Genomic DNA, 25,565 nt, shown 5'->3' with positions numbered 1-25,565 from the left:
ACGTACACTAAGGGGTCGTTTGGTAGGAGGTATTAGAAAAAATAATGCAAGCGTTAGCTCTATGCATTACTAATACCTTGCTTGATACATTTTTTCAACATGTGTATAACTAATACTTGTATTAGTTATACATCATACTTGGTATTATCCTATGCATCAGTAATGCATAGAAAACCATGTCATTAGTAATACCAAGGCTATTAATGCATGCATTAGTATGTTTAAAGATAAAATTGTCCTTAAAGTCCTTTAAAGCTAGAGAATATGGAGGATATTTTTGTAAACAACTATTTTCTTAAAAATTATGCAATGCATTATAATTTTAATACACCACACCAAACAATAGAAAAGAAATATTATATGCACAATTAATATTTGTATTACTAACATACATTACTAATACACCTTATTCCGCATTATTGTTATATGTGCTGGCAAACCACCCGTAAGACTAATATAAGAAAAAAGGACAAGTTTCTAGAGGGTAAAGAAGTCAGAGCCGCCAGTTTCGTGCAGAAGGGGTCGCAATTTAGCGATAACATCGATGTTCTCACTATTTATGAAACCTAATTTCCCCCCACTCTGCCCATCTATCTCTGTCTACCAAACTTCTCATCTCTTTTCTTCACTCTTCGCCCAAGCAAATAACCATGTCTTGTTACAAGGGAAAATACGCCGGTAAATTTTTTGCTCTTCTCTCTTTCTTAATAATTTTAACTTCTGGTTGTCTGATCGTAATTTGAATCTTGCTTTGTTTGATCCAAAATCTGTGTCTGTTGATAGATCTTTAATTTATTTTTGATCTGGATCGGTCTAATTTTTCTATGATGTTTAGATATCTTGTTCAGATCTTAGGGCTTGCTGTTAAAAGTTGTGCTCTTTTTTACGTTTGGTTTGTTATGTTCTTTTGAACTTTGATCTAGTTGCCTAGCTCTTCATTAGCAAAGTTAAATGCTGGATCTCTCGTGTGAGAGTGTTGATACTATTTTCACTACTCCGTTGTTTCAACTAGAATGATTAATTTAAATTTCTGCATGCATTAGGACGTTTATTTCTTAATTTTTATAAATCAAAATTTCCATGTGTTGAAAACGTTTTTATGATTAATGGGCAAACTTCGCCCTAATTTGGTATAAGATGAGACAGCATGAGTATTATCTGTCTCAACTTTTACTTGTTAATATGGAAGTGTTCTGTATTTGCCAAATAGCTAATAATTGTTAATGTTCTGATCAAATGATTATGCTAGTTTTAAAACTCTTTCGTTATGTTGTTCTGAAGATTTTGACTATTTCTTCAAATGCATATTCTCACTAAAGATTCGATGTGGTTTTCTCCTTTTCTAAAAATTCTTTTGTTGATTCATTCTTTGTCTATTGTGTACAATTTAATACTGTAAGCAAAACAAAATTAGTTTCATTTTGATGTAGAAAGTTTTTAGCTCTTAAGACTTGTCGAAAAAATACGGGCAACTGTGAAATCAAACTTAAGGGTCTTGATATGGCTGTCTATGCTCCTTATCCGGACTACATTTTAAAGAAAGACATAACATTTGAGCATTGAATGGTGTACAGCAACAAGCGGATTAGGTTTCATTTTGTGTTTTCCCTCCATTCTTTGATCTCTGCTATTCGATTTGTCTGCAGCTCACACAGCTTTCACATATCTGTGCTTCCCTTCTGCTTAGATTTGTTCGCTCTATGTTATTATCTAAATTGCTTGCTTGGAACTATTGAATGTTTAAATTCTGAATGTCGTGTCCTGCTAATTGGTGTTATATTTGTTAACTTGTCTGTTAGTGTCACCTTTTACCGTTGATCCTGTAATTTCTATGAACTTCAGTTACCTTGTTTTGTTACTTGTTACTAACATACAACGCATGTTGGAATTGATGCAGATGAGCTCATCGCAAATGCTGCATACATAGCCACCCCTGGTAAGGGTATCCTTGCTGCTGACGAGTCTACTGGCACAATTGGCAAGCGTCTATCTAGTATTAATGTTGAGAATGTTGAGGAAAACCGGAGGGCTCTCCGGGAGCTGCTCTTCCTCACACCTGGTGCTCTTCAGTACCTTAGTGGAGTTATCTTGTTTGAGGAAACCCTCTATCAGAAGACTGCATCCGGTATGTTCATATGGATTGTAATATGTATTTTCGTGTGCGAAGAATGGATTAATGATATTCAGCTTACCTGATAATTGCACTTGGGGTGCTTTATGTATGATATTCTGACAGTTTTTACTCATATCTGCAGGCAAGCCTTTTGTTGATGTCTTGAAGGAGGGTGGAGTTCTCCCTGGGATTAAAGTCGACAAGGGTACCGTAGAGCTTCCTGGAACCGATGGTGAGACGACTACTCAGGGTTTGGATGGCCTTGCTGAGCGCTGCCAAAAGTACTATGCTGCTGGTGCTAGGTTTGCAAAATGGCGTGCAGTGCTCAAGATTGGTGCCAACGAGCCTTCTCAGCTTGCTATCAATGACAATGCCAATGGCCTTGCAAGATATGCCATCATCTGCCAGCAGAATGGTCTTGTCCCCATTGTTGAACCTGAGATCCTTGTTGATGGAGGCCACGACATTAACAAATGTGCTGATGTCACCGAGCGTGTTCTTGCTGCTTGCTACAAGGCTCTCAATGACCACCATGTCCTCCTCGAGGGTACATTGTTGAAGCCCAACATGGTCACTCCTGGATCTGAATCCCCTAAAGTTGCACCAGAAGTTATCGCAGAATACACTGTACGTGCCTTGCAGCGAACAATGCCAGCTGCTGTCCCTGCTGTGGTTTTCTTGTCTGGTGGTCAGAGTGAGGAAGAGGCTACCCGCAACCTCAATGCCATGAACAAGCTACAGACCAAGAGGCCCTGGACTCTCTCATTCTCCTTCGGACGTGCTCTTCAGCAGAGCACTCTCAAAGCCTGGGGCGGAAAGGTGGAAAATGTTGAGAAGGCCCGTGCTGCATTCCTCACAAGGTGCAAGGCCAACTCTGAGGCTACCCTTGGAAAGTATGCTGGTAGTTCCAACTTGAGCGAGGGTGCTTCCGAGAGCCTTCACGTCAAGGACTACAAGTATTAGGACAATTTTCGGTTTCTGCCTCTTTTTGGTTTTTGTTTTGATGACGAGGTTGCAGGATGGTTTACTAGGAGCGTCTTTTACTGGTCATAGTGTGCTAGGCTTTTTTCTCATTTCTCCTCCTGAGGTATGTCACAGGATTTGGCTAATAAAAGCTTGAGAAACTTCGTCTTTGTGACATTGTGGGTGTCATTTTTATTAGTTTAATCTCGACTCAGTTCTTGGACCTTTGCCCCGTTGATTGGGTTTTACATGTTAAACTTCAGTTATCATTAGCTCTACTATTAAGATAGGAAGGCAGATTAGGTTGATGAAAGTAGCAAGAAATGGTATCGTTTTGATGAATTCATGGCTTTTGTTTTCCTATACTATTTACAATTCCTTAAGATTCTCTAGTGTGCAGATTGATATAGTTGACGAATGATTACCTCTGCAACTTGATTTTTATGTATTTTGTGCAATTGCGTTCCATACGAGGCTCAATCTAGAGCTGGTCTTTGGTATAATATGGTTTCAAACGAGCGCACCTCGTGAGCAAGATTGAATCTCATCTCCTAGCTAGCGAAGTAAATCCGTGATAAACAAGTTGAAATCGAACAAAGTCGTCCAACAAGTTGAGATGAGTGCACAGATAATACTGCTCGATCCAGACTAAATTCAATTCTATATGATTCCTATTTTTGTTTTCAGAGTCCTTGGAGCGATTAGTTAGCTAGATGAATGATGTATTATTTTCTTACCTCAGTATATTAGGGCTAAGACAGAATATCTGGAGCGTAGGTTCAGCGATGTGTCGGGGAAGCGGACATGGATGTGAGGCTTGACTCACAAGTTATCCCCAAGAGAGGAAGTTTCAAGTATCTTGGGTCAATTATCCAGGGGATGAAGAGATAGACGAGGATGTCATGCACCGTATAGGAGGGGTGGATGAAATGGAGGTTAGCATCTAGAGTTTGTGTGATAAGAAAATGCTACCGAAACTTGAAGGCAAGTTCTATAAAGTGGTGGTTAGACCAGCCATGCTGTATGTGGCTGAATGTTGGGCAACCAAGAATTCTCATATCTAGAAGATGAAAGTGACAGAAATGAGGATGTTGAGATGGATGTGCAAGCACATTAGGTTGGATAAGATTAGGAATGACGATATTCAAGAGAAGGTGGGTGTGGGTCCCATGGACGACAAGATCCGGGAAGGAGGCTTAGATGATTCGGACACGTGCGGAGGAGAACCCTAGATGTCCCGGTTAAGAGGTGTGAGCGGTTGACTTTGGCAGGTATTAGGAGAGGTAAAGGGTGACCTAAGAAGTATTGGGGGTGAGGTAATCAGGCAGGACATAGCGCAACTTTAAATCTCCTAGGACATGGCTCTTGATAGGAAGGCATGCAAGTCGAGCATTAGGGTTGTAGGTTAGGAGAGAGTCGAGCGTTTTTCTACTTTGTACAGATGCGGGGCTATGCTGATAATGTTTCACCTTGGGTTGTTAGTGGTTTATGTAGTTTTCACACTTATTATTTTATTTTTCTGGCTTCTGTTGCTGTCACTGATCTATTGTCTATTGTTTATTTTCTTCTTCTTGAGCCGAGGGTCTTTCGGAAATAGCCTCTCTACCCCTCCGGGGTAGGGGTAAGGTCTGCCTACTCTCTACCCTCCCCAGAACCCACTTTGTGAAATTTTACTGGGTTGTTTTTGTTAGTATATTAGGTCAGTTAGATGAAACTTACTCATTTCTATAAAATAAAAATATTAGAATCATTTTAGGTTAGCTTTTTCATTTTCTGAGAAAAAAATGTACATAAGCCCATCATAATTGAAGGTTATTTTTGACGTTCTAGTTTCTCTCCTAATTCTACAAATTTAATGAGAATTTTTTTATGACTAGTATCTATGAACGTGTGTTGCACGTTAGTAATGACACGCAATAGTTTAAATATGTAAATCATTTAAAAGCCAAAAAATATTATTACATTAGCATAATACGTGAATTCAAAATGAAAGGACATCATCAGAACTTACACAAATGATTAATTTAGTCATGTTGGTTAAATAATTACGTATTATAATTTAAAAGTATTTGACGTGATGGTATCTTACCGAACACTTCTTTGTAGATGATGTTTTTTGTGTGTATGTTTCCTTCTAATGCTTTGGTTGCTCTGTCATAACCAGAACTCTTGTTGTCGATATTGATATCCCTCTTGAAAGAGCAACATATAATTGTTCGTACAAGAAAATATATTGCGATAAATATAGTCCAATATTTAGGATGTTTGTCCTTGTACTTTATTTATTATAATTGTAAAACTTAAATATACTGAAAATTATTTTTACACAAATTTAAAAGGACATTATCGGAAGATGAAAATTGAATTCGGGAATTAAAATATACTTAGAAGTACATTGATCAGTATGATAATTTTTGCATGTATGCCGTTATTGTCACAACTTCTATATACCATCTATGTGCTCTGACATAAGCTATTCGGCGGATCCAGTTTTTTCAGTAGCATGACGAACATCTCTCTCTCTCTCTCTCTCTCTCTCTCTCTCTCTCTCTCTCTCTCTCTCTCTCTCTATATATATATATATATATATATATATATATATATATATATATATATATATATATATATATATATATATATATATATAGTGACATTAACATACGTAAGAAAAAATAAACTCAGCAACAAACCTGTGTGGCAGAAGGCCATTTGATATTAAAATATTTAAATATTTTTCTTGGTAGTAATTGTTGGCATCATCTTTTGCTGAGTCAAAAACTAAAAAATATTTTATTTTTATCATGAAATTTTGCAATCAACCTTTTATTTAGTTGATCAACATATTCATTTCTGCTACCTAAAATAGTTTTTTTTATAATTTCTATCATGCAATTTGCAAAAATTGCAATTTAATCTAATGATAGAAATATTTTCCTTATTAAATGCACTATTATTACTAGTAGGATTGATAATCAAGTGTTGAAGAACCAAATCATCTTTTATTGGATGTTCTTCTTCATTTCCAACTCGAAGCAAAAGTCACTGAATATTGAATTTGTTCTTACTTATATTTCTTGTTAGTTGAAACTTTTTTTAGTCAGAAGTATAATTTTGGCAAGCTTGTTTTTACCGTCTTTGCTTTCGTCAAATTTGGAACTTATTGGTAGTACTTGACAAAAATGTCACGAACTAATTCTACTACAGGCCGTGATGGTGCCCAACACCATTGCTAGGCAAGCCAACACTGAACAAGCTAGTAGTTTCCCATTTAAATAAGTTACTAGGTGAATATTATCTTCTTATTTTATTAAAAGATTTAGAAATTTGCAATTGAAACACAACTAAAGCGGAAGTAAATATGTGAAAATCGAAATCATGTAAACAAATCCAAAATCATAAGTCTACTAGTGTGTGCCAAGACCCGGTGTCACAAGTATGTGGGTAGTCTAGTAAAATATACAAAACTATGCTATCCTACTGTCTGAAAGGAAATAGCCAGAAAATAAAGACATAGAAGAGGCACCAGCTGCTGCAGGATAGTTTACCGCAAAGTCTCAAGCTGGGGGGATCAAGTATGCGCGCCTGGTGGATAACTAAATACGCTTGCCTCAGATCTTGTACAATTAAGTACAGAAGAGTAGTATGAGTATATAAACAATATGTACCCAGTAAGTACCCAGTCTAACCTTGAAGAAGTAGTGACAACGAGACGACTTGACACTTACTAGGGTAAACAATAATATAATTAAAGTGTTATGCTAAGCATGGATATCATAAATAATACTGAAAGCTCAACAACATGAAGTGTTAAATTCTTCTTTCATAAATGTAGTGTCAATTTCAGTCATATCATTTAACAATTTACATTCAAGGCATTAAAGCAATACAAATCACAGAAAGTTCCAAATAAATAGCATGCGCAAGTTATGCCGAGGTCGTACGACTCGATCCAACATAATAATAAAATGTGCACTGCCGGAGGGTCGAATGGCGCGAACCACAGATGCATCTATTAACCTGCCGAGACGAACGGCCAGCTCCCATGAGAGTAGTGGAAATAGTCACCCCGCTCGCGGAATATACTTGCGATGCAGTTAAATATAAATATAACGAAATTCTTCTCAATTATTTTCAAAATAATAATTTACTTGAAACCTTTGAAATCTTGAAATTCTCAATATAGTTCTATTCAAAGCAAACCAACAAAATATGTTCAGATAATGGTATCCACAAAGCATGGTGTAAGCCTAGAACTACCCAAACATAACAAGAATAGTAGCTATGTACGGACTCTCGTCACTTCGTGCATACGTAGCCCCCCACAAATAATCATATATTAATTTAGTTCACCTATGGGGAAGTTTCCCTCTTACAAGGTTAGAAAAGAGACTTACCTCGCTTCAAGTTCTACTTTCCGGTCCAAGCTTAAGCCCAAACCCTCAATTTGGTGTCGAACAATCCTAAACTATCCAAATAACATAAACACTAATCAATATAAGCTCAAAAGTTCATATTCCCACTATTACAGTGATTACCCAACCCATACTGCAAGATTCCTAAAATTTACCCCCGGGCCCACGTGTCCGGAATCCGAAAATTTTCAAAGAAAGTTGTTACCCATAATATTAGGATCAAGAATATATGATTTTTACTATATTCCATAACAAATTTCGTGGTTAAATCTCATTTTTATAAAAAACTTAGGTTTTACTCTAAACCCAAATTTTTACTATTTTACATGTTATAATCTACCCTTAAACTATGTATTAAACTCACATTAGGTAGAAATTACTTACCTCACAAAGCTAGGTTGAAATCACCCCTTTTGAAGCTCCCAAATCGCCCAAGAATGTAATAAATGACCCCAAATATGCCTAAGTCCCGATTTTAAACTCACTGCCCAACTGCCCCCTTCATCGCTAACGCGACAGAGGCCTCGCGTTTGTGAAGGCCATTGGCTCAGGCCCTCTGAAGGCCCTTCATCGCGAACGCGACAATTGACATGCGAACACGAATTCTAGCTTGGCTAAACCTTCGCGAATGCGAGGGTGACTTCGCGAACACGAAGAACAAAGCTGGCCTGGCCCAGCTACTCTACTCTACACAAACGCGAGTCGCCTTACGCGAACGCAAAGTTCATTGGCCCAGACCTTTGCAAACGCGGAGTTTCTATCACGAACGCGGAGTGCATTTCGCCCTCCCCCCAGCCCAACTCCTTCTACACAAACACGATGGTCTTTTCGCGTTCGCGAAGAAAGAAACCAGAATGGGCAAAATCTGGTTTCATGCACTTAGCTCCGAGGGGTCCGAAACTCACCCGAGCTACCCAAAACCCCATACAAAGGCACTAATAGGTCTGTAATCACAATATAGACTTGATCGAATTCTCGAAACGCGAAAAACAACAATGAACCAAGAATCATAGCCTAGAGCCAAATTGAATCAAACAAACTTCAAGTTTTCCAAATTCGCCAAATGCATCGAATCATACATAGACTACTCGGAATGGCACCAAATTTTGTGTGCAAGTCTTAAAATGACATTACGAAACTATTCCCGGTATCGAAATTCATTTCAGACCTCGATATCACCAAAAACCGCTCCGAACTAAATTTAAAGAACTTCAAAGTTCTTCAAGAACTAACTTTCACTATTAGGCGCCAAAACGCTCCTGGGTCATCCAAAACTTGATCCGGGAATACGCCCAAGTCCAAAATTATCATACGAACCTATTGGAACTGTCAAATCCCGATTCTGAGGTCGTTTGCTTAAAATGTTGACCGAAGTCAGACTTGACCTTTTAGGCCAACCTTAAGGAACCAAGTGTTCCGATTTCAACCCAAACTCTTCCAAATACCGAACCAACCATCCCCCCAAGTCATAAATTAGTAAAAACAAGTATGAGGAGTCTTATTTAGGGGAATGGGGTTCTAGAAAGCAAAACGACCAGTCGGGTCATTACATTCTCCACCTCTTAAACAAATATTCGTCCTCGAATGGGTTTAGATTCATACCTGTAGTGCTGAATAAGTGTGGGTATTTTCTCCGCATGTCCTCCTCGGACTCCTAGGTCGCATCCTCGAGCTCGACTGGTTGGCTCCTCCACTGAACCTTTACCGCGAAAATCCTCTTGGATCTCAACTGGCGATCATGTCTATCAACAATAGCAATTGGCTCCTCCTTATAACCCAAGCTCTCATCTAACTAAATAGTGCTAAAGTCTAACATATGTGACAAATCGGCGTGGTACCTCCGGAGCATAGACAAGTGAAAAATTGGATGAACTCCTGATAAGCTAGGAGGTAAAGCAAACTCATAAGCAACCTCCCCAACTCACCTCAATACTTCAAATAGGCCTATAAACCTGGGGCTCAACTTGCCCTTCTTCCCAAACCTCATAATACCCTTCATCGGCGAGACCTTCAAGAGAACCTTCTCGCCAACCATAAATGATATATCCCGCGCCTTCTGATCCGTGTAACTTTTTTGTCTAGACTGTGCTGTGCGAAGTCGCTCCTGGATCAACTTTACCTTTTCCAAGGCATCTTTCACCAAATCTGTACCATATAACTTAGCCTTGCTAGGCTCAAACCACCCGATAGGAGAACAACATCGCCGACCATATAAAGCCTCAAATAGAGCCATCTCGATTCTGGACTGATAACTGTTATTGTAAGCAAACTCGGCTAATGGCAAGAACTGATCCCACTGTCCTTTAAAGTCAATCACACATGCTCTCAGCATGTCCTCTAATATCTGAACTGTCCGCTCCAACTGCCCGTCGGTCTGAGGATGAAATGTTGTGCTGAGCTCTATATGGGTCCTCAACTCACTCTGTACGGCTCTCCAGAAATGGGAAGTGAAATGAGGGCCTCTATCTGATATGATGGAAATAGGCACACCGTACAACCGGACTATCTCCCGAATATAAATCCGGGCCAACCTCTCTAAAGTATCTGTAGTGACAACCGGAATGAAGTGTGCCGACTTGGTCAACCTGTCGACAATGACCCAAACTGCATCAAACTTCTGCAAAGTCTACGACAACCCATCTATGAAGTCCATAGTATGCGCTCCCATTTCCACTCAGGTATAGTCATTTGCTGAAGTAGGCTACCTGGCCTCTGGTGCTCATACTTGTCATGTTGGCAATTTAGGCACCTAACTACATACTCCACTATGTCTTTCTTCATTAGCCGCCACCAATAATGTTGTCTCAGGTAACGATACATCTTCGTAGCACCTGGATGAATAGAATACCGAGAACTGTGTGCCTCCTCTAGAATCCTCTCTCTCAAGCTATCAACATTTGGAACACATAAACGTCCCTGGAGTCGCAGAACACCATCCTCGCCAATAGAAACCTCCTTGGCACTACTCTATAGTACCGTCTCTCTAAGAACTGCCAAATACGGATCATCAAACTGTCGAGCCTTGATCTGCCCCAATAGTGAGGACTAGGCAACAACATATGTAAGAACTTGACTGGGCTCAGAAATATCCAACCTCACAAGTCTGTTAGCCAAGGACTGAATGTCCAAAGCTAGTGGTGTCTCCTCTACTAAAATGAATGCCAAGATACCCATACTCTCTGCCTTCCTACCTAAGGCATCCACGACCATATTTTCCTTGCCCGGATGATAAAGAATAGTGATATCATAATCCTTCAGTAACTCAAGCCACCTATGCTGCCTCAAATTGAGATCCCTCTGCTTGAACAAATGTTGTAAGCTGTGATGATCAAGTATAAACCTCACATAACACCCCATACAAATAATGCCTCCATATCTTAAGAGCATAAACAATCGCGGCTAACTCTAGATCGTGCACATGGTAATTCTTCTCATGAATCTTCAACTGACGTGAAGCATATGCAATAACTCGCCCTTCCTGCATCAATACACAACCCAAACAAATGTGTGAAGCATTGCAGTACACAATATACATCCCCGAACCGGAAGGAAACACTAGAACTGGTGTTGTAGTCAGAGATATCTTTAGCTTCTAAAAGCTCGCCTCACAATCATCGGACCAACGGAAAGGAGCACCCTTATGGGTCAATCTAGTCAAAAGTGCTACAATGGATGAAAAGCCCTGCACAACCGGTGATAATAACCTACTAGTCCCAGGAAACTCATAATCTTAGTCATCGAAGTGGGATGTGGCCAACTCTGACCTGCCTCAATCTTCTTGGGATCCACCTTAGTACCCTATCCCGATACAACAGTCCCCAAGAATGCTATAGACTCTAGACAAAACTCACATTTGGAGAACTTAACATATAGTTTCTACTCTTGCAATGTCTAAAGCACCACTCTCAAATGCTGGTTGTGCTCCCCCAGGCTACGCGAGTAGATCAAGATGTCATCAATGAAGACAATAAAAAAGGAATCAATATAAGGCCTGAACACCTTGTTCATCAAATCCATAAACGCCGCTGGGGCATTAGTCAAGACGAAAGATATCACCAGAAACTCATAATGGCCATATCTAGTGCGAAAAGTAGTCTTCGGAACATCTAAGTCCCGAATCTTCAACTTATGGAACCCCGATCTCATGTCTATCTTAGAAAACACCCTAGCACCCTGCAAATGGTCAAACAAATCATCAATACATGGCAACGGGGTACTTGTTCTTGATGGTAACTTTGTTCAACTAGCGGTAATAAATGCACATCCGCATAGTTCCATCTTTCTTCTTCACAAATAACACTAGTGCACCCCAAGGTGACACACTCGATCTGACAAACCCCTTTGCTAACAACTCCTTAAGCTGCTCCTTCAACTCTTTCAACTCTTTTGGAGCCATACGGTACAGTGGGATAGATATAGGCTGGGTATCTGGAGCCAAATCAATACAAAAATCAATATTGTGATCTTGTGGCATGCTTGGAAGGTCTGAAGGAAACACATCGGCGAACTCCTGGACTATTGGCACGGAATCAATCGTCGGAGACTCTACGGTGGTATCCTGAACATAATCTAGATAAGCCAAACAACCCTTCTCGACCATATGTCGAGCCTTCAGAAAAGAGATGACCCGACTAGATGTACTAACGGAGGAACCTTTCCACTCCAACCTCGGCAACTCTGGCATCACTAAAGTTATAGTCTTGGCATGGCAATCTAGGATGGTATGATATAGAGATAACCAGTCCATGCCCAGGATGACCTCAAAGTCAATCATATAAAGTAACAGAAGGTCCGCTCTAGTCTCGTAAACACAAAACGTAACCACACAGAACCGGTAGATCCGATCCACAACCATAGAATCGCCCACAGGAGTGGACATATAAATAGGAGTACCCAAGGACTCACGAGGAATATCCAGGAAATGAGTAAACAGAGATGACACATATGAATAGGTAGACCCTGGATCAAATAATACCAAAGCATCCTTATTGCAAACAGAAATAGTATCAGTGATCACGACATCTGAGGCCACCGCATCTGGTCTGGCCGGAAAAGCATAGAATCTAGCTGGAGTGCCGGCTAGCTGGCTTCCACCTGACTGAGAAATAGCTGGCTGACCTCCCCCTGCTTGGACTCCACCTTTAGGACGGCCCCTACCTGCCTGTCCTCCACCTGTGGGCAGCCGGACGGTTGGTGCTGTAATCATAGGCTGGTGATCCTGCTATATTGCCTTGCCCCGAAGTCTAGGACAAAATCTCTTCATATGACCCAGATCCCCACACTTGTAATAACCCCGCGGTACCATAGACTGCTATCTCGAAGTCTGACCCTGATGGCCTGAATACCCACTAGAAGAACCCTAAATGGCTGGCGGGCGGCAAGAACTCTCTGGCATGGAACTAAAATAGAAACTGGAAGAACCCTGATGAGCTGGTGGACGATAAGAACTCTTTGGCATGGCGCTGAAATAGGGCCTCACTGGAGCACCTCGAGGAGGTGGCGGTGGTGCTGAATATGGGAGCTTGTTGGGCTGGCCCCTCCCAAACAGACCTCTGCCCCTAGCCAGGGCACCTCTAAACTCTCCAAAGAAACGGGCCCTCTTGTCCTATTATATCTGCTTTCTACCCATATGACGGTAGCCCTCGATCCTCCGAGCAATCTCTACTACCAATTGATAAGGAGTCCCCATCTTAACCTCTCAGGCCATGTTGGCCCTAATAGCGAAGTGCAACCTCACAACAAATCTTCGCACTCTCTCTACGTCCGTAGGAAGTATCAAAAGTGCATGGCAAGATAACTTAGAGAACCTCGCCTCATAGTCGGTCACTGACATCTGACCCTACTCAAGATGCTCAAACTGATACCGCAACTCTTCCCTTTCGGAGGGTGGAATATACCTATCCAAGAAAATCTGTGTGAACTGGCCCCAAGTAATGGAAGGGGAACCCACTGGTTTGCCAAGAACATAAAACTTCCACAATCTACAGGCCCTGCCCTCCAATTGGAAAGTAGTGAAGTCAACACCATGAGACTCCAATATCCTCATGTTGTGCAGTCTGTCCCTACACCTATCAATGAAATCCTGGGCATCCTCATGACGCTCACCCCCAAAGATAGGAGGGTGTAGCCTAGTCCATCTGTCCAATAACTTCTATGGATTGCCGTCCGTAGTTGGTTTGGGCTTAGGTGCCACTGCTGCTACTAGCTGGGCCCCATCAACGGGTAGTGTGCCCGGAGTCTGATACACTACGGCTGCATGCCCAGGAGCCTAAGCAGTAGGGGTCTGTGCTCTCCCTGCCGTCTGAGATATGGTTGGGTCTGCTGGAAATAAACTAGCCTGAGTCATAGAATCCATGAACAACAGCATCTGGCCCATGAACTCCTTAAAACCCGGTGCTGTCATGAAATCCGTCGGGGCTGGCTCTGCTGCGGGGACCTCGCCCTGCTCCTTAATAACAAGAACATCTATAGGATATGCTGGTGGTGCAACTGGGGCAGCTCTGGGATGCCCTCGTCCCCTACCTCGGGTCGGTACCCTCCCCCGACCTCTGCCTCAGTCTCTAGCAATGGGGGAGCATTTCTTCCCGGGTCTGGAACGTCAGCCGTACGCGTCCTCACCATCTATGAGAGAATAGAAGAAGAAATTTAGTATATCATCAACTGCATGATAGAAGATGAATAAAGAGTAGTTTCCTAACACCCTATAGCCTCTCGAAGATAAGTACTGTCACACCTCCTTTTTACGTACCCGAGAGGGTACAAGGGAGTTTTTTCCAATTAAAGGACAATCGAAACGGGATTTGTTTATTTATTTCAGAGTCGCCACTTGGGAGATTTAGGGTGTCCCAAGTCACCAATTTTAATCCCGAATCGAGGAAAAGAATGACTCCATATTACAGTCTGCGTACTAGAAATCCGGATAAGGAATTCTGTTAACCCGGGAGAAGGTGTTAGGCATTCCCGAGTTCCGTGGTTCTAGCACAGTCGCTCAACTGTTATATTTGGCTTGATTATCTGATTTTATACGAATATGAACTTATGTGCAAATTTTAACTTTTAACCGCTTTTATCATTTACTGTTATTTTTGTCAAGAAATGCAACGTTGTGAAAATGTATCTCGAACCACGTTACAATCAATGTACCCGTGGTCGTCGACACACTTTGACTCCGTTGAGATTTGGATTTGGGTCACATCAATGTGCACCCGAGTTTAAGGAAATTAAATTATTAAAGGCGCGCCTAAAGCGACTAGCGTATTTATTTTGGGTAGGACCGTGGAATTTTGCTAAACGGTTCATCCCAAAATCTAAGCAATTTGAAAACAAATATTTACCGAGGGCACCGCAATTTTGTATTTTTATTTGGCGAGGCTCATCTCATTCTTATTTTTTAAAAGGAATTTGCAACGTCATGAACACGCATCTCGAACCACGTCACAATCAATGTACCCGTGATTAGAAACACATTTCGACTCCGTTGAGATTTGGATTTGAGTCACATAAATGCGCACCCGAGTTTAAGAAGGTAAGATTTATTAAGGCGCATCCTAAAGAGTCTAACGTATTGTTATTTTAGGAAGATGCCGTGAAGGTTCATTAAACGACCAAATCCAAAGTCTAGTCAATGGTTATGTATTTTATTGAGGGCCCCGGCGATTTGTGATTTATTTGGCGAGGCTCGTCTCATTTTTATTTTAAAGGATAAACCTATAGTGACTACATTTTTCTATTAAGTTTGTCTCTAAAAATAAAAGAAAATTTCTTAATTAATTACATGCTGAAAAACGTAACTTATTAGTTATTAGTTTACGGCTAATGCGAATGGAAAATTGCGATCGAGTTTGTACAAAGAAAAACTGCTTTCATTTTTATATCCTGTTATTCGATAATACTAGAACATGAGATTGACCATAATATCAAAACAGATTAATTATTCTCCGATTTAATTTAAACTAACATTATTAGATGAAGAAAGTATACATATGCAACCTCATTATTCATTAATCATTCGACTACATCTTTATAAGAAGAAAGACAAATTATATTCAACCACAAATCTAAACAGGAGGAATTCAACAGGAACAAAGCCTGATTAATATTTCATTTTTTACTTCAAGCCGAGATTGTACAAATGTGTACCTGGAAACAGCAGTACAAGAACAAAAGAAGGAGAAATCAGCAGCAATAATACCACAGCAACAGCAGATTCAGCAACACCGCAAAACCAGCAACAACCAGTAGAATAACCCAGTAACAGAATGAAAACCCAGCAATACCAAAGTGCAATCACAGTCAAAGCAGAAGAGAGAACAGATACAAGAGGCAGTAGTTTCGGATTTTTGAATAACACTCGAGAAAAGCAAACAGAAATTATTCGAGCGAAAGTTCAGGTTGTCTTTCTCTTTTACCCTCTAACACTCTTGAAATTTTCCATAATGTATTACTCTCAAAAATATTCTCCCAATAATAATCTCTAAGTCCTCTCAATAATCTTCCACCTTTTCTCTCAATGTCCAAGTCCTTTTAATGTGTCAAATGACCCTATATATATATAGCAAGACAAGTCTTCAATTCCCAACCCAAAATTATTCCCCCAATGGCATGCTTTGTCCCCACTATTATATGTCTTCTTTATTTTAAACTTTGTCCCACATGCCTACATTAAATAAATACCACATTCCCAACCCATTACAATATGTCCCCCATGCCCACATTAAACAAGTACAAGATTCCTCCCCATTATGTTTTGTCTTGTCCCCCATTATGTTAAACAATTATATCAAAAACCTCACCCCATTATATTTTGTCCCCATGCTTAACATAAATAATCAAAATAATGTTCAATTGCCAAACTACCCCTCCGACCTTATTGCAATTACAAATCTACCCCCGAATGCAATGCAATTTACCAAATTACCCCTCTGCTCTAAACAATCAATTAATCATAATTTGACCAAAATATAGTCAAGATGACCAATTTCTCAACAATATTCAACAACAATTATATGAACACGATGAACAACACAACTCCAAATTAATGGAACTAAATTAACCATATCGGGAACCAATCCTGGTTAATTTAGCAAGGATACAACAATACAAACAACAAAATACATGATTCAAACTAAATCAAACCAATCAAAAACAAACATAAACTCACATTAAATCACTGGATTTAAACATGAACTTCAAACCAAGACGAACATGAATTAAATCTATTTTAAGCAACAAAACATGGCAGATTCTAACGATTCAAACAACATTAATATTTTCTGGAAAATATATAACAACATGAAACAAATTGAAGAAATAATTAATTAAATTTCAATTTGAATCTAACAAACATTAAACTAACAAATATTCACTTAAACAACAATACAAACATGAAATAAACATGAAAAATAACTAATTAACTTCCATTTGAAATCTGAAAATTAATTCAACAAAAACACATGAACATGAACAAAACAAAAAAAATCAAATATCTAACCATAGACATGAACAAAACCAAAAATCAAATATCTAACCATAGACATGAACAAAACAAACATTTGCCGATTTTAGATTCGAAAATATCAAAACAAAATACGGACAAAATAAAACTCAAAAACTACTAACCGGAGATGAACAACGACGAACTCGATTGTATGGACTGTTTCGACGAACCTCAAATGGGAATAAATCTGTCCGGACTCAACGACTAACTCGACGACGAACTTGACTTTTAAGAAGTACGTCGAGACAGTAGCGACAGTCGACACAAGAACATCAGTCGACGTAGCAGCGCAAGCAGTCGACGCAACAGCGTGGAGAAGATGGCGACGGGGTTGTCGACTGAGTTTGGGTGGTGTCCGCGTGGGGCTGCTGGAGGTCGACGGACAGTAGCAGCTGGAGACAGCTTCCATGGCGACGCTCAAGCTTAAGAAGACGAAGTGAAACAGCAGCAGCTGAGGTTTGTTTTGGCCTCAAGCTGCTCGACGTGCACACTGTATAGTAGGGTCGGAGGCAGCTTGGCCATGGCGATGCTCGAGCTTTGAAGAAGACGAAGTGAGGCAGCAACTCGTCGATGACAGAAGCAGCTGTTCGTCGAGCTCCGACTCGAGCAGCCATGGACGTTGCAAGCAGAAGCAGGAACGAGCTTCATGGATGACGCAGCTGGAGCGAGGTGAAGGGGTTAGCCATGGAGGGAGTGGCCGTGAGGGAGTAGGACAGGTGTTCGCGGTGGGAAGGTGATGGGTGGTGGACGACAGGCAGTGATGGGTGGTGGACGCAGAAGAAGCCATGGGAGGCAGCCATGGTTAGCTTGGGTTGAAGGTTTTGGAGAGGAAGAAGATGGAAGGGTGAGGCGGATGTTTTTTTTTTTTTTAGGTTTTTTAGGGTTTTTGGTTTGTGTTTTGTTTTGTGTTGGATGAAAAAATGAAGAAGGGTATTGGGTATTTGGGTTAATGGGGCAGACCGGGTCGACCCGTTCTGAAGTGGACTGGGTCATGGGGAAGATTGGGCAATTATTTGGGCCTATGGTTTGAAAATTGAAGAAGAGGCCCAATCCGATTTTTCTTGGTATTTTTGTTATTTTTTCTTCTTTTATTTTTCTAAAACTAAATTATAAAAGTACTTAAATTATTATTTACAACTAAATTAAGTTATAAAAGCACAAATTAACTCCCCATAATAATTAACGCACAATTAAGTAATAATTAAGCATAAAATTGTATATTTGGACATTAAATGCTAAAAATACAAAAGATGCCTATTTTTGTAGTTATTAATTTTTATAAAACTAATTTAATTACTAACAATTGTAGAATTAAATCCTACATGCAAAATGCGACATATTTTTGTATTTTTTTTTATTAATTTAACAAATAAGCAAACACAGACAAATACAAATAATTATCCAAAAACATCACAAAAATACTCAAAATTGCACACCAAGGAAAATCATTTGATTTTTACATTTTTTGGGAGTAATTCTCATGTAGGGCAAAAATCACGTGCTTACAAGTATAGATATCTCCGTACCGATCTGCAAACTCTATTAGGCTTGCCCATCACTTGTGAGACCTACTGAACCTAGTGCTCTAATACCATGTTGTCACGACCAAATTCCACTACAGACCGTGATGGTGCCCAGCACCACTGCTAGGCAAGCCAACACTGAACAAGCTAATAGTTTCCCATTTAAATAGGTTACTAGGTGAATATTATCTTCTCATTTTATAAAAAGATTTAGAAATTTGCAATTGAAACACAAATAAAGCGGAAGTAAATATGTGAAAATCGAAATCGTGTAAACAAATCTAAAATCATAAGTCTACTAGTGTGTGCCAAGACCCGGTGTCACAAGTATGTGGGCAATCTAGTAGAATATACAAAACCATGCTATTCTACTGTCTGAAAGAAAATAGACAGAAAATAAAGATATAGAAGAGACTACAGCTGCTACAGAACGACTCAAGAGGGCAGCTCACCGCAAAGTCTCAAGCTAGGGGGATCAAGTATGCACGCCTGGTGGATAACTAGATGTGCATGCCTCAAATCCTGTAAAATTAAGTATAGAAGTATAGTATGAGTACATAAACAATATGTACCCAGTAAGTATCCAGTCTAGCCTCGAAGAAGTAGTGACGAGGGGTCGACTTGACACTTACTAAAGCCAACAATAATATAATTAAAGTGTTATGCTAAGCATGTATATCATAAATAATACTGAAAGCTCAACAACAGGAAGTGATAAATTCTTCTTTCATAATTATAGTGTCAATTTCAGTAATATCATTTAACAATTTACATTCAAGGCATTAAAGCAATACAAATCATGAAAAGTTCCAAATAAATAGCATGCGCAAGTTATGCCGAGGTCGTACGGCCCGATCCAATATAATAATAAAATGTGCACTGCTGAAGGGTCAAACAACGCGAACCATATATGCATCTATTAACCTGCCGAAGTGAACGGTCCGCTCCCATGAGATTAGTGGAAATAGTCACCCCGCTCGCGGAATATACTTGCGACGCGGTTAAATATAAATATAACAAAATTCTTCTCAATTCTTTTCAAATTAATAATTTACTTGAAATCTTGAAATTCTCAACATAGTTCTATTCAATGCAAACCAACAAAATACGTTCAGATAATGGTATCCACAAAGCATGGTGTAAGTCTAGAACTACCCGAACATAACAAGAATAGTAGCTACGTACGAAATCTCGTCACTTCGTGCGTAGGTAGCCTCCCACAAATAATCATATATTAATTTAGTTCACCTATGGGAAAGTCTCCCTTTTACAAGGTTAGAAAGAAACTTACCTCGCTTCAAGGTCTACTTTCCGGTCCAAGCTTAAGCTCAAACCCTCAATTTGGTGTCGAACCATCCGAAACTTTCCAAACAACGTAAAAACTAATCAATATAGACTCAAAAGTTCATATTCCCACTATTACAGTAATTATCCAACCCATATTGTGAGATTCCTAAAATTCACCCCTGGGCCCACGTGCCCGGATTCCAGAAATATTCGAAGAAAGTTGTTACCCATAACCTTAGGATCAAGAATATATGATTTTTACTACATTCCATAACAAATTTCGTGGTTAAATCTCATTTTTATAAAAAAATTAGGTTTTACTCTAAACCCAAAATTTCCACTAATTTATATATTGTAATCTACCCATAATTTATGAATTAAACTCACATTAGGTGGAAATTACTTACCTCCCAAAGTTAGGTTGAAATCTCCCCTTTTTGTGATGACCCGGCCGGACGTCTTAAGAATTAACGCCCCGATCCCCTATTAACTGCTTTCCCCAAGTTTAATTCTGCTATTTTGATTTTTCGGGATGCTTGGTGTCGAGTTTCGGAGAGTTTTGGGACACTTAGTCCCTAAATGAGAGCTTAAGTGTTGGAAAGTTAACCGTAGTCAGAACAGTGTGAAGACGACCTCGCAATGGAAATCTGATGGTTCTATTAGTTCCGTAGGGTGATTTCGGCTTAGGGGTGTGTTTGGATTGTGTTTTGGAGGTCGGTAGCTAATTTAGGCTTGAAATGCTGAAAGTTAAATTTTTGAAGTTTCCGGTCCGATAGTGAGATTTTGATCCGAGGGTCGGAATGGAATTCCGGAAGTTGGAGTAGCTCCATAGTTTTGAATGTGACGTGTGTGCAAAATTTCAGGTCATTTGGACGAGGTTTGATAGACTTTCTGATCAAAAGCGTGTTTTTAGAGTTTTGGAATTCTTAGGCTTGAATCCGATGAAAAATATGTGTTTTGATGTTGTTTTGAGTGTTCCGAAGGTTGGTACAAGTTTGAATGATGTTCTAGGATTGGTTGGCAGGTTTGGTTGAGGTCCTCGGGGCCTCGAGTGTGTTTTGGATGCTCAACGGACCATTTTTGGACTTGGAAATATTGTAGATTTTTAGCCGTTGTGTTGCAGAGAAAACCTTCATCGCGTTCGTGAGGGGGTCTCGTGTTCGAATAGAGCATCTAGGTGAAGCAGCTGAAATGTGCTTCGCGTTTGCGATGATGTCCCGCGTTCGCAAGGTAAGGACCTGTTGGTCTTCACGTTCGCAACATGGTCCTCGCATTCGCGTAACGTCTGCCCGTATAAGCTACGCGTTCACGAAAGAGGAATTTGACCATCAGGACTTTTGTGCATTGCGTTCGCGATAGTAGCCTCGCGTTCGTCAAGAAGGAAGTACCTGGGAAGATATAAGATTTCAAAATCGAGGGTTTAGCCATTTTTATCAAAATTTAAGCTTGGGAGCTCGGATTTGAGCGAGATTTTGAGTGATTTTTAGATATATCGATTGGGTAAAGATCCTAGACTCCTTTTTGCTTATAACCCATTAATCTAAACATGAATTCATCCTTTAATTGGTCATTTTACATAATTTTGTATATTAGCTTAGAATTTAATTGTAGAATCAGTTACTTGACGTGTTATTCACATTATGCAATTGAATTGAATAGATTTGGGCCATTTGGAGTCAAGTACTCGTGGCAAAGACGTTGTGTCGGGTTGATTTTGAGTCGGTTCGAGATAAGTGGCTTGTCTAACCTTGTGTGGGGGACCTTCCCCTTAGGATATGATATATTTGATAACTGAAATGCCTTGTACGTGAGGTGACGAGTGCGTACTTGAGCTAATTACTGAAAATCCGGTTTTACCTTAAGTATTTCAATTGAGTTCTTTTTTTTCCTGTTTTATTCTACTTTTGAATTTAGCCTGTTGCTAGTTTAGAAAAGCATGTTTAGTTGACTTAATTGCCTATTTGCTTAAACTACCTTAGTTGCATTACGTGAAGCATGTTAGGCTAGAATTAACTATTTACTTGGTACGAAATTTAGCTTAAATGGGGTATTCTTATGCTATTGTTGTGTGTTTTTACTTTGGGACTACGGGATGGCATTCCGGGAGATCCCCTGTACGTATTTATAATTTGAACTGATGTGCGGGATACCAAGAGATTCCTGACACGTATATTGAGGATACCAAGAGATCCTCGGGATACCAAGAGATCCCTAGCATATATTGAGGATACCAAGAGATCCTCGGGATACCGAGAGATCCCTAGCATATATTGAGGATACCAAGAGATCCTCGGGATACCGAGAGATCCCTAGCATATATTGAGGATACCAAGAGATCCCTAGCATATATTGAGGATACCAAGAGATCCTCGGTTATCATCCTTGTTATGAGTGGTACTTCCTTGTGGTTTGCCTTCATCTCTGTTTCCGTTATTGTACTCTTATTATCCTGTATAGATTCTTACTGTAGATTCTCAATTGCACTGCTTATCTAATCCTGTCATCTTTATATTTTATTTAACCTCAGTAGGGCCCTGACCTTCCTCGTCACTACCCAACCGAGGTTAGGCTTGACACTTATTGAGTAGCGCTGTGGTGTACTCGTGCCCCTTCTGCACATGATTTTCATATGCAGATCTAGGTACCACTACTCAGGCCTATCATCCTTGAGGAGGCAACTGCTCTAGAGACTTCGAGGTACATATGTCGCGTCCGCAGACCGAGAAGTCCCTTTCTATTCCTGCTTTTAGTATTTAGCCCTTATGTATTTTTTTGTTCTTATTAGATATTCCGGAGTTAGAGCCATGTAGTATTGATCTTAGCTTGTGATTCGTGGGTTTCCGGGTCTTGGATTTATGTATTGGTATTGAGAGTTAAACATGGCGTAAGCCGAGCGGCACATTTAAACACTGTTACTACTTTATTTTTGTTTTAAATTTTGGTTTTCTTCTGCAAATTAGGCTTACCTAGTTGTAGAGTCTAGGTGCCGTCACGATGGTTCACAGAGGGTGAACCGGGGTCGTGACAAGTTGGTATCAGAGCTCTAGGTTGATAGGAGTCATGGATCACAAGCCGGTTTATTAGAGTCTCGCTGATCGGTACGGAGACGTCTGTACTTATCTACGAGAGGCTATATAACTGTTAGGAAAATTTCCACTTCATTTTATTCCTTGTCGTGCGATATTTTGGCATCACAATTCTAAACTTCTGTCTTTCATTCTCTCACAGATGGTGAAGACACGTGCTATCCGAGATGATCAGGCACCCGCACCTCGCACTACAGCCGTCAGAGGTCGGGGCCGGGGTAGAGGCCGAGGACGCGCATGTGTTGCAGCCAGATCACCTGCGCGAGCTGCCGCCGAGGTACCACCCGCAGTTCCAGCCGGAGTCCAAGCACCTAATACGCCTACTGCTACTACTACTCTAGCCCTTCAAGAGACATTGGCGTAGTTCATGAGCATGTACACCACCTTGGCTCAGGCAGGGTTGCTTCCCCTTGTTGCAGCCACATCTCTATCGAGGGGAAGAGCACATACTCCCGTCGCCCGCACTCCTGAGCAGGAGTGCATGTTGAGCAGGTCCCTGAGATTATTCCTGGACCGCCTGCAGTGCCAGTTCAGCCCGAGGACAGGGAAGCGGTTTCCGAGGATGAGCAGCTGAGGCTTGAGAGGTTCAAGAAGTACAAGGCTCCTATATTCAGCGGCCTAGCATCGGAGGATGCTTTTGGATTTCTAGATGAGAGCTACCGCATTCTCCGTACCATGGGTATATCAGGATCGAGCGGGGTTTCCTTCACTACTTTCCATCTTCGAGGAGCCATCTTTGAGTGGTAGCGCACTTATGAGTTAGACAGTCCGGATGAGGCTGCTTCACTGACTTGGACTTAGTTTTTAGATCTGTTCCTGAGAGAGTATGTTCCTCAGAGCCTCAGGGACGTATGGCGCAGAGTTTGAGCATTTATGCTAGGGTACTATGACTGTCTCAGAGTATGCTGTCTGTTACACCAGTTTGGCTAGGCATGAACCAGCCTTGGTTTCTACTGTTCGCGAGAGAGTTTGCCGGTTTATTAAGGGCCTTATTCCCAGAATCAGGTCTATCATGGCTCGTGAGTTGGAAATGGATATTTCTTATTAGCAGGTGGTAAGCACTACTAGTAGGATTGAGGGTATGTATGCTAGGGAGAGATAGGAGAGGGAGGCCAAGAAGTCTCGAGAGTCAAGTCATTATTCTGGTGCCCATACCCCTGCTGCAGGTCATCATGGTAGGGGTTATATGAGTCGTCCTGTTCATTTAGCTCTTCTAGCAGCCAGTGGTATTCCAGTTCCTCCTAGGCCTCAGGAGCCTTATTATGCACCTCCGGTATCTAGCGTGCCTCCTGCGCGGGGTGCTTTCAGAGGTCAGTCCAGCAGACCTGGTCTGAGCCAGTCACAGCCTCCACATCCTCCCAAAGCTTGTTTTGAGTGTGGTGATACACTCCACGTGATGAGAGATTTCCCTAGACTTGGGAGGAGTAGACCTCCACAGACTTCTTATCCACAACGTGCCCTGCAGAGTTCATAGGCTATGATTACAACTCTAGTTTCTACCCCACCTGCTCAGCCAGCTAGAGGTAGAGGTCAGAGAGGTAGAGGTCGCCCTAGAGGGGGAGGCCAGGCCAGATACTATGCCCTTCCTGCCCGTACCGAGGATGTAGCCTCTGATTCTGTCATCACAAGTATTATATTAGTTCGCCACAGAGATGCATCGGTTCTATTCGATCCAGGCTCTACTTACTCTTATGTGTCTTCTTATTTTGCTCCGCATTTGGGTGTATCTCGGGATTCTTTCAGTTCCCCTATTTATGTTTCTACTCCTGTGGGAGATTCTCTTGTTGTGGACCGCGTTTATTGGTCGTGTTTGGTTGCTCTTAGTGGTTTTGAGACCAGAGCCAATTTATTGTTGCTCAGCATGGTAGATTTTGACATTATCTTGGGCATGGACTGGTTGTCGCCCCATTATGCTATTCTTGATTGTCACGCCAAAATCGTGACGCTGGATATGCCAGGTGTACCACGTGTTGAGTGGAGGGGTACTTTAGATCATACTCCCAGTAGAGTTATTTCTTTTCTTAAAGCTCAGCGTATGGTTGAGAAGGGGTGTGATGCGTATTTAGCTTATGTGAGAGATGTCAGTATTGATACCCCTTCAGTTGATTCAGTCCTAGTAGTACGGGATTTTCCCAATATGTTTCCAGCTGACCATCCAGGCATGCCGCCTGATAGAGATATTGATTTTGGCATTGATATGTTGTCGGGCACTTAGCCCATTTCTATTGCTCAGTATCGTATGGCTCCTCCTGAGTTGAAAAAGTTGAAGGATCAGTTATAGGAATTGCTTAACAAGGGTTTTATTCGGCCCAGTGTATCATCTTGGGGTGCTCCTGTCTTGTTTGTAAAGAAGAAAGATGGTTCCATGCATATGTGCATTGATTATCTCCAGTTGAACAAGGTTACAATGAAGAACTGTTATCCTTTGCCTCGTATTGATGATCTGTTTGACCAGCTTCAGGGTGCACGGGTGTTTTCTAAGATTGATTTGCCCTCAGGTTACCATCAGTTGAAGATTTGGGAGCCAGATATCCCGAAGACTACTTTCAGGACTTGGTATGGTCATTATGAGTTCCTTGTTATGTCATTTGGGTTGACCAATGCCCCAACAGCCTTTATGCATTTGATGCACAATGTGTTCCGGCCGTATCTTAACTCGTTTGTCATTGTCTTTATTGATGATAT

The 25,565-nt window shown here is 40.8% G+C and overlaps 1 protein-coding gene across 1 annotated transcript; it reads left to right on the top strand.

Annotated features, from left to right (window-relative positions):
• The first annotated feature begins 475 nt into the window (after positions 1-475).
• Positions 476-3,415, top strand: LOC107823750 (fructose-bisphosphate aldolase 6, cytosolic). Its single transcript, XM_016650457.2, has 3 exons — positions 476-678; positions 1,898-2,125; positions 2,256-3,415. Exons 1-3 carry the CDS (start codon positions 651-653, stop codon positions 3,074-3,076), a joined length of 1,077 nt encoding a protein of 358 aa, XP_016505943.1. The 5' UTR covers positions 476-650; the 3' UTR covers positions 3,077-3,415.
• The last annotated feature ends 22,150 nt before the right edge of the window (positions 3,416-25,565 follow it).

This window comes from Nicotiana tabacum, chromosome 5, assembly GCF_000715075.1.
Source record: "Nicotiana tabacum cultivar K326 chromosome 5, ASM71507v2, whole genome shotgun sequence".
NCBI lineage: Eukaryota > Viridiplantae > Streptophyta > Magnoliopsida > Solanales > Solanaceae > Nicotiana > Nicotiana tabacum.
Note: the sequence above shows the minus strand (reverse complement) of the source record. Positions and strands in the feature narration are given on the sequence as shown.